Below are 10734 nucleotides of genomic sequence, written 5' to 3'. Positions count from 1 at the left end.
ATTCGGACATGTAATTAAGAACCAGGCAGACAATGAGAGAGGAAACCCGCTGCCGAAACTCCATGGGCTACTCTCTTCGTTTAGCAACAAGAGATCATTTATATGCACCATCTCGCAGAGAGAATAGTACATACACCTTTGTTACACCAGTTGTTGATAATTGGTTGAAACGAGAAATAGCCCAATGGGTCCACCGATGGGGATCGATCCTAGACCGACAGCGCATCAAGCGAACGCTTTACCACTGGACTACATTCTTCCCCCATCCCACAGAGAGAATAGTACATACCACGGGCTTTGTTACACCAGTTGTGGACCACTGGCTGAAACGAGAAACAGCACAAAATTCCGACGGGAATCCATCCAAGATCGATCATGCATCACAGAAACACTTTACCACTGGGGTATTCCCCAATGCTAATCTAGACTGTGTCATAATGTATTAAACACCAAACATCCGTAGTTTTAAAACGTGCCGAGTTGTCCATAAACATTCCATTCACGAACTGTCAAAACATTAACCAATTAAAAACAAATTTAATATGTAATCGATTTAGTAAAAAATACATACATACATGTATATTTAATACAAGAAAAATAATCTGTATTGTTGTTTATACATACTTATTTTCGTGCTTATATCCAAATCCAATTAAAGTTCAAGCACGGTGTCTTGGGCATACACCTCAGCTATCTGAGCTGTCTGTCCAGGACAAAGGGTTAGCGGTTAGTTTGTTAGTGGTTAGCGAGAGAGAAGTCGCTGGAGTAGCTTTACACCTACCCACCGAGTCGTTATAACTCGCTCTGGGTGGGAGCCGGTACCGGCCCTTAAGTCCAATGGTTTAACCACTACACCACCAAGGCCGAAATCTATATTGTGGTACATGTATAAATATATTAATCTGCATTTTATTTACACGTTTGTATGGTATTAAAGCTTTGCATAAATATTCCATTGACTTTGTCTTTTATAGTTATCCATACGAACAATCAAACAAAATAAACCAACGTTTCCCTCATTTTGGATTTACATTTCGCCAAGCCCCTAATCCAAGCATCTGTACAAAAATGAAACTTTTTTTGTGTAATATTATTCTAACACATATGATCTAGTCGTTCGTCTTTGTTGCAGTGAACTGGCCTAAGTCCAGTCAACCGCTTGTCGGTAACGTTCACGAGATTGTGTTTTATGTTACACAGTAAACCGAATTACCACTTCGAGGACCGATCAAATAGTTCGCAAAACGTTTGCTGGCTGAACACGAGGCTGGAGTGTCATTTAAAATGTAGGTGGTTTTGTTTGGGGTTTTTTTTTTTTTCTTTTCTTTTTTTTTCTTTTTTTTTGGGGGGGTGGGGGGTTATTGTTTGTTTTTTTTACTATTATTATATACAGAAATATTTCAGGAGTGACGCTGGGGCCTTACTATAGAATATACGATCAAACATATATCCTTGGGAGTTTTTGTTTTAATAGAAGGGTATTTATAGCTTCTAACCCTGGTCTATTTTTTAATGTTTTGTTTTTTTAGATGTCTCAAAGCCCATAGTTTATTAAATGTTATAAATCTCATTAACTTTCATCTGTTCATCTGGAACGCCTTTAATTTCCTTTCTGGTGGACATATTATAAAGTGCATTGTCTTCCATAAGTTCCTCTGGGACGCATTTAGGTTCATCTCTGGTTGGCGTAGTATAAAGCTCGTTGACTTTCATTTGCTCATCGGGAACGCAGTTAGGATATGTCTTCCTAGCTGAATTCTGGATAGCGTCGGCCGGTAAGGTGTATGGGTCGTCGTCAGTAGCGTGATGTCTTAAGGACTGGGCAGCTGTTTGTGAACTGGGCAGTTTGATACTGTCTGCCGGCGTGCTGTATGGGACGCTGTCTCTAACATCTGGTTCTGCTGTTTGTTTCAGGAACTTGTTACCAAGCGGTTTGCGTATTATTTCACCCACGTTTCGATCTCCCGTCCTTTTTTTAGGACCATCTTTTCTGTGTTCATTTGGAACAACTGTAGCATAGTCATTAGTTGTATCCAATTTGTTAATGGGATTTGCTGAATGCGCAGAAGTAGCATCTGGTCCTCCGGGCGAATGATCACTTGTTGCATCATTGGCATCTGCTGTTGGTAAAAATGACCGCAAGATACTGCTTTTAACGACTTGTTCTGTGGCCTCTTTCGGACAAGGAGAATAATTGTTATTTTCTGTCAGAGACGATTCCTTGTTCAGATCTGGTATGCCATCATCATTGTCCAGATTTACTTCAGCAGAATCGCCAACTTCAAATCCATTGTTATTACAGTTATTTGGAGTGTCATCCATTCCGAAGTAATTGCTATCGTGCTTCAGTGAAGATGTTTTATCTTCAAGGTTGTGCTTCTTCGTGGCTCTCTTCCTCCTGTAAAACAGTTCAGAATGAAAGTAATTAATTTAACACCAGCTTAATTAAAGGTACATATTCCTCTAAAATAAGTGTATGATATTTCTGGTTGATACTTGCAGGCTTTTACTTAAACAATAAATTCTTACATAGTTGTGATCTTGGTTGTCGTAATAGAAGCCCAACACAATGAACTGATGTAACCGAATGACGTGCGCCAGAATTTAGATGATAGTGAATTTATGTAAGTGCCTTATACCATTACATCCTACTGAACCCACGGGATGTGTCAAAATCCTGAACACTTTCACTGATCAAGACCATAAGCGTTTAGTTCACTACAGTAAGATCATTTGAACGTTGTGGGTTGCAGAGTGTCAGAAAAATGTATGCATTCAGATATATTGTTTAACTATTTTAAGCAAGAAACTATATTTCGGGTATAAATGAATTCAGTGTTGCAGGAAGACTAAGTATTTTAATACAGTTTATAAAAATAGAAGAAACAGAAATATTTATTATTATCGTATTAATTGTTATATTTTTATTTTATGTTTACATATTTTATTCAAACGACTAGAATTTTAACACACACCCCAAAAAAAAAAACCAAAAAAAAAAAAAAAAAAAAAAAAAACCCACAACAACAAAAAACAACAACAAAAAAACCCAAAACAACATAACAAACAAAACCAATCCAAAACAAAACAATATAGTAGAAGGAAATGTTTAGGACTTTTAATCATGATAACAAAATGAAGATTGCATATTTTGTCCACTACATCTGTATTACTATTAATCACACCGTGTTTTACTTATATTAGGAGATAACCATATGGAGTTTTTAGATTTGCGGGTGTTATTGTCTATTTGAGAGTTACACATTTACAATACTGTTTCAGTATGATATCGAGAATTCTCTCACCTGAAAATAATAACACCAACAATTAGAGCGCTGATTACGACCAGGCCGACCACCATCACCACCACTATTATTACGGTCGTGTCCATCTTGTCTGAAATAAATAAAACAAATTATAAAGTATTCACCATCATAATAATGTCAGTATTAGCTTTTTGTTGTTATTGTTATTGTGATTGTTGTTGTTATTGATGATGTTGTTTCTATTGTTGCTGCTGCTACTGTTACTGCTATTGTCGTTGTGTGTTATGTATTGTTGTTGCTGTTGTTGTTGTTGTTATTGGTAACTGGTATACAGTTTATGTTTAATATTAATAACATAATAACACGAAGAAGCTGCACATATCACATCTGACGAAACGAATAAATAAATGATGTAACGACACCCCAGCACATCAGAGCCGGTTTATCCTAGTAGCACATGTAGCACGTGCTACGGGCCCCGCCCTTCAGGGAGACCCGCGATGATGTGTACATTTATTTTCCCCAGAGGGTTGCAAAATATATATCCTATATACCTATACCCAATTTTTTGGGGGGACGCGTCCCCCTGGTCCCCCCCCCCCCTTGGATCCGCCCATGACACTTCGGAGCTACTCCATGTTTCAGCCTCGGTCCATGAAACGTAATTGCTAAATTTAATGACATCAGAATTACTAACATTAACGAAAGTCACCCACTGTGCTCCTTTGTTATTTAAAAAAAATGGCCCTTTAACTTTGTTGCCATTATACAACATTTATAAGGACAATATTAAAAGAAGCCATTTGGAAAGAATAAACATTTTCTCAATCATTACTTGTAAATATTAATATTAATAACACTCTGTTTATTTAAATTTAAATGTTGTAAAATTAAAATGGCTGCCATTGTTTGTGTGTTGTTTTTTCTTGGTGTGTTTGCTTGTTTGTACAAACCTGTTTCCTTCATGTTCGAACTTGACGACGGACTATCCGTTACAGCTGATCCTTCTACTGTTGATGACACTTCTGTTGCCTGTGTTCTTGATGATGATGATGATGATGATGATGTTGTTGTTGTTGTTGATGATGATGATGATGGTGGTGATGATGATGATGATGATGTTGATGATGATGATGGTGGTGGTGATGATGATGATGATGATGTTGTTGTTGATAATGGTGATGGTGATGATGATGATGATGATGATGATGATGATGATGATATCGATGTTTGTGTTGTGCTTGTTTGTGGAAGTGGTATTCTGTTCTTTTCGGATATGTTGGCATTACATTCAAGTGTCATTAACTTAAACGGGTGTCCTGGAAAATAAAACAAAACGTTTGTGTCTATACTTTTATGACCAGATTGCATACATGCAGGTATTTTATATATGCGTTGAGAAACAGGACACAAATTTTGATGTTCAATAAGGATTTCTGATTTCATAAAACACTGTTGGTTTAAACAATATTTATTAACCATTAAATATGCGGTTTTGGGATCGACCAACAGGCATGAACCTATATTAAGGCTTCTCCTTACATTTTTCCAATACAAAGACATACAGCCAACACTGTAAAAAAAAAAACAAAAAAAAAACAACCCATAGATGGATTAATATTTTATGGTTGATGGAACTGCAGAGAACATATTTGTGACAATAATTTGAAATTACATGCATGTCATTTTATTTTATGAGTGTTCGGCTAATTTCTAGAAGAACATTCATAATCTGAATTAATAATAAGAAACCACTTTGTAACTTATTTTGTTTATATTTTCTCCATACTGCACTCGGTGCAGTTTATGAGAATACAATTTATGTCTTGTCGTGAAACTGAACAAAATAATTAAAAGTTTTAGGACACTGTTACTACAATTTTAAATTGCTAGTATAAGACTAATATATATGAGGTTTAACATGACTGAATTTCCATTTTCTGTAATCAAGCGTTGTCTGGAAAGACGCAAGTGATAACAATTTACATCTTCCTTGTTTACGGTAAGCTTACAGCTGCTTGTCAAAACCAGATTCAAATATCAGTGGACTGAACTACCGTCAATATTTTGCGCCAAACACACTGGGCATATTGTACTGCAAAGATATAATTTAATTAATCTGAATTGATTTCTCTCTTACCAAGCCTGTACAGCATGGAAAGAATCGCACAAACGTAATCTTTTAATACTTGGTTATTTTTACAATAACTTCTTTTTTTATTACTCTCCAACTCCGCTAATGAATGTTTGTAGCATACCTGCTGTTCCTAACCAATACAATTCGTACAGAGTCGAAAATCGACCGTAACTGGAAGTATTGTGATTTCATAAAACGTTTTCATACTATTTATTCTTAGACTATTATGCAAGTCATGACGAGTGAAGACATGCGTTGAATAATCGTTATAAATATCCACTGAAATGAGTTGGCACAAAATTCGTTTTGTCAACTGTCGGGTTTTGTTCAGTATAATTGACCAGGGGCCCTATTTTCGAAGCCATCTTAGCGCTACGAAATCGTAAAACCGTCGTAGGTTGTGACGTCACTACAGCGCATGCCATAGTGACGTCATAGCTTACGATGATTTCACGATTTCGTAGGCTAAGATAGCTTCGAAAATATGGGCCCAGGGCCCTTATTTTCGTTACAACCTACGACGGTTTTACGATTTCGTAGCGCTAAGATGGTTTCGAAAATAGGGCCCCAGTATTATACATTCGTGAAATGTGATATTCACACGCTGTGTCAACGATATGTTAACAGAAATTAATATAAAATGTCTAGTTTGTGTAATATGCAAATGGTGATGTATGGGATGGTGCTGGTGGGTAGATGGAGGCATAAATAATTGTATTTACATTACGAATGGTAGATAATATCAAAAGTTAAATACATGTATAGTAGATTATACCTGATACTGTTTAGTAAAAAGTACATACTTATTTCCTTCTGCTACATAAAACGTTAGCTAAAAATAATTATTTTACTAAAACAGTAAATGTTAGACATACCTGTTATCTCTATCCACAGATTTTGTTGAGATTGGTTTTGGTTGTTATAAACTACTTGAACATGGTGACCTTGGCTGATGTTAAGATTTTGTTTTTTGAAAAAGTCACAAGATGGACAAGATATATTTTTTTCTTTTTCTGTGTCCCACAAAGTCATGTCAGCATTATATGCTATGAAACGTGGATATTCTCTTTTAGAATCATTGTACAAAAAACTTAAATCCAGAATTTGAAATTTCTTGAAATTTCCTTCTGTTTTCACAATACACGTACATTCTTTTTCAGCTGCAAGTGAGTTTGGAAATCCGGGGCTTTTCAGGTATATAACCGAACTAGATGTATTTCGTTCCAGAGATATATCAGTACATATGTCCAGCGTCGAGTTGTCTGAAAAACAAATTACGTAGCAAATTAAAGTTTAACTTATTCTCCAAAACAAGAAATAAGTAGGAGTAAAACATATGCCATCAGTAGCCTGACAAATAACGATTACCATTAACATGCATATATTTCCCCTGTCCGTGCTCTACAACTGGTAAACCAAAACCCGTTATAAGTACTACCATATTTGTGGAAAGGTGCATAGAAGAGATCCATCGCTCTTTATTGTTAGGAGTACTCTGTGTGGCGACAGCGGGTTCCTTTTATCTTTCTCTCGACCGAGTGCCGATGTAACCAAATATCAGACACAAAATGGCTGTAGTTTAAAATGCGCCGAGGTGTCGTTAAACAAACACTCCTTTCCTTATGTATATATGTTCTTGTTTGTTTTGATTGTTTGGTTGTTGTTTGCGTTTTTTGTTGTTTTTTGTTTTTTGTTTACTTTGCTCTGTGCTCCTATCTCACTTTCTTACTCAGAAAACCCCCATCATACATTAATTGCCTATTGCCTATTCTGGAAAGGATGTACATGTAATTCAGTGTAATATAATCAAAATCACACTTACCATTCACACAGTTGTACTTCATTTGCACTGCTGTTGCGTTCTTACACTTCCGAAAGTGCTGAGGAAGTACCTCATGTCCACACTGCATTTTTCCGTTACACTGAGTAGCCCAAAATTGGTTGTTTGAATTTATAACTTCGTTACATATTGAAGTGTTTACTGACACTGTACAGCTGTTATCTGTGTGATGTCCTCCTAAAATTTGTAGAACGCGTATCATTGTTCCCGACTCACAGGTGAGATTCAGTGTTACAAAATTATTGCTGTAGAAACATTTTGATATCTTCGTAAGACCTGAAAATTTAATGAAGAGAATTAACCTTAACATAAAGCTTTTAATATAATATAACTGCAACAGTTAAAATTGTATTTGTTGACACAATATTCAACTTTAATATTTTTGGTTCAATATATGTCGATTAATGATCAGATACACACACACACACGCACGCACGCGCGCGCGCACACACACACACACACACACACACACACCAAGCCCATCAATAGTGCAACATAGATATTTTTGTTTTGATGTTTGTAAATTGTCTTTTGTTGTTGGGTTTATAGCTGTTGGGATAAGTACCCCAAACACAGATACATTTTTCGTACAAGATTCGTGTTGCAGTGAAATAATACAGTTCGTCGGTGGTTGTAAATTAAAAAATGCTGTCAGTTATGTACAAAATGCCATAATTCCTAGACCAAACCTAATACAAATCATTGAATCCATCCACGTAGTTCAGGCAGAACAGTAGATAGTCGGGGGTGGGGGTGGGGGGGGGGGGGGGTGGAAACGTAAATAATTGTTGAAACATGTTCGTGCTTGATTTATGAGTACTATTATATTAATATAACAGAACATGACACAGGACAATAAGTAAAAGTCTGTTTATAAAATATACTCGACGTTACATACTTACCACAACTTGGTAATACTGTACACATAAAACAGAGAAACACTAAAAATAAACCCAGATTGGTTTTCTGTCGGTAGCCTCTAACGTATTCCATCGTTTGTTGGTTTAACGTTATCAAGTGTGGCTACCAGAACATGGCAAAACTGTTCCCTTGTCTACAAAGGTGTATTTTCTTCAACATGGCGAAACAACCCGGAACTAAAATATGGTCCTCTTTCGTAACTGTCGAGTTCAAATAGCCGATATACCCGTGTCAACCACGACAGTTTCATAACGTAAACAAAGGTATTCCATAACGAAAGCAGTGTTCCGCACAGTACACTGACCGTGGAGGTCACACACAAAACGTCAGAGATTCTTTAGAAATAAAATAATGACTCGCTGAAGGAAGGACCACATACACAACAGAGTACCTCGTGTCAAGAAGATAGGCTATAAATATACGTTAACAAAAGGTGATCTCCTTGGTGATACAGCAAAGGGGTTAAATACTTCCTTGGTCACAAAATAATGTCTGTAAAAATATGCATATGCCCCCCCCCCCCCCCCGCCCCCGAAAAAAATCCGGAAAGCATTGTAGAAACTTAAAGAAAATTATTTTCTTAACTGTTTAAGGAGTTTTAGACTATTACCTACTCAGTTGCCCTACCCCCCCCCCCCTAAACAAAAATCCTAGCTATGGCCCTGTATATGTAGTCAAATACAGCTATACATTCACACTTATAAACACATACAATTATACACACATATTTTAATTCCGAAACGTTGTAATAGTCTTCTTTAAAAACTGTCCGCAATCAAGAGCGACCCCTGCGCGTGTTGTAACCTCACCGTGGTGTAGGGGTGTAACATTCTCTTTCAGAATGGCCAATACAGCACAAATACCCTTGTTTTCTTCGGGATACAATTAAAATTTTGAATAAAAGTCAATATCTATCTGTGATATTTGTATTTTTGCGCGGTTCTTTACACTGTTTTTGTTTAAATCTTGAATTTTTATATTGATGTTGATCATCGCTTTATTTGTTTGCATTACCGTGGTTTGATACCCAATAGCCGATGTATTTTTCGTGCTGGGGTGTCGTTAAATATTCATTAATACATTAATTCATGCAATCAAGAGCGAGGTAAATAATATTAAACAAATTATCAAACGCAGACCCGAGTTAGATAATATATTTATTTACTTATTCATTCGCCGCTTAACGTCACAATCATATGCGACATCTTTATGACACGTGCGAAATACGATATTTATAGCATCATTATGAACAACTGGCAATATTTATTATAGAGAGGATAATAACCGAGTTACTGGTCATTTTCAATTGCATGCTAAACTAGTATATAATATATATATATATATATATATATATATATATATATATATATATATATATATATCCTGAGTGAAGTAATGTTCATGAGAGGAAGGAAGGAAGGAAATGTTTTATTTAACGTCACACTCAACACATTTTATTTACGGTTATATGGCGTCGGACATATGGCCACATAGGTACTGAGAGAGGAAACCCGCTGTCGCCACTTCATGGGCTACTCTTTTCGATTAATAGCAAGAGATCTTTTATATGCACCATCTCACAGATAGGATAGTACATATCACGGCCATTGTTACACCAGTTGTGGAGCACTGGCTGGAACGAGAAATAGTCCAATGGGTCCACCGACGGGTATCGATCCCAGACCGACCGCGCATCAAACGAGCTTTACCACTGGGCCACGTCTCGACCCGAGTGACATGTAAATGAATATTAAATATTATTAATTATTTCACGAATGACATAAACTTAATAGTAACTGTTTCCGGGTTCATTAATCTATTTCTGTTTTCTTAATTACCCAACTATTTTTAAATTATCTTTTTAAAAATGTTCTTTATATTTGATGTATATTATTTTTTTAAAAACCCTGTTAGAAACCCAGTTAACCCACTATTCGCAATATTACTATAACATTTTTATTTTGCACTTTTAAGGATCAAAAACAAAATTCTATTATTCAGTTGAAGATGTTGTAAAAGGACGAAGTAAAAACAAAACAAAACGAAACCAACAACAAAACCAACATTTAATATAATAATAATTTAAAGTATTAGAAATAGGCCAACTCAAGTAAACAACCATTTTAAATATTAGGAAATGACGTAGACGATTGCGAAAAATGGTGATATTATATATTTATTTATAGTACCAACATACTGACCATGATTAGTCTAACTGTTGTAATGAGTAAGCCATTGGACTAAAAGCTGGTAGGTGCTGGTTTCGCATCCCGGTACTGACTCCCTCCCAGCCCGGAGTCGGTTTTTAAAGGCTCACAGGGAAGCTGTAAGACCACTACACCATTTTCTCTCTCGTTAACAACTAGCCATTATTAATCACTGTTTTTGAACCTTAATGGGAAAGAAAGAAAGAAATCTTTTATTTAACGACGCACTCAGCACATTTTATTTACGGTTATATGACGTCAGACATGTGGTTAAGGACCACACAGATGTTGAGAGAGGAAACCCGCTGTCGCCACTTCATGGGCTACTCTTTTCGTAGCAGCAAGGGATCTTTTATATGCACC

The 10734-nt window shown here is 36.2% G+C and overlaps 1 protein-coding gene across 1 annotated transcript; it reads right to left on the bottom strand.

The window, feature by feature from the left end:
- Window positions 1-1345: 1345 nt before the first annotated feature.
- LOC121372191 lies at window positions 1346-8527 on the bottom strand. The gene is made up of 6 exons (XM_041498474.1): window positions 8146-8527; window positions 7226-7519; window positions 6279-6665; window positions 4220-4585; window positions 3306-3396; window positions 1346-2398 (listed from the first exon to the last, which is right to left on the bottom strand). The coding sequence occupies exons 1-6, from the start codon at window positions 8234-8236 to the stop codon at window positions 1552-1554; spliced, it is 2076 nt and encodes a 691-aa protein (XP_041354408.1). The 5' UTR covers window positions 8237-8527; the 3' UTR covers window positions 1346-1551.
- Between the last annotated feature and the right edge of the window lie 2207 nt (window positions 8528-10734).

Source organism: Gigantopelta aegis, chromosome 4 (genome assembly GCF_016097555.1).
Source record: "Gigantopelta aegis isolate Gae_Host chromosome 4, Gae_host_genome, whole genome shotgun sequence".
Lineage (NCBI taxonomy): Eukaryota > Metazoa > Mollusca > Gastropoda > Neomphalida > Peltospiridae > Gigantopelta > Gigantopelta aegis.
Note: the sequence above shows the minus strand (reverse complement) of the source record. Positions and strands in the feature narration are given on the sequence as shown.

Bases quoted from the DNA above. Each gene is read 5' to 3' on its own strand.
- LOC121372191 (XM_041498474.1), bottom strand. From the start codon at position 8,236: ATGGAATACGTTAGAGGCTACCGACAGAAAACCAATCTGGGTTTATTT. The intron at 6,666-7,225 runs GTAAGTGTGATT...TTTGTTTTTCAG, and splicing joins GAAGTACAACTGTGTGAATG to ACAACTCGACGCTGGACATA. The intron at 4,586-6,278 runs GTATGTCTAACA...TTTATTTTCCAG, and splicing joins TCTGTGGATAGAGATAACAG to GACACCCGTTTAAGTTAATG.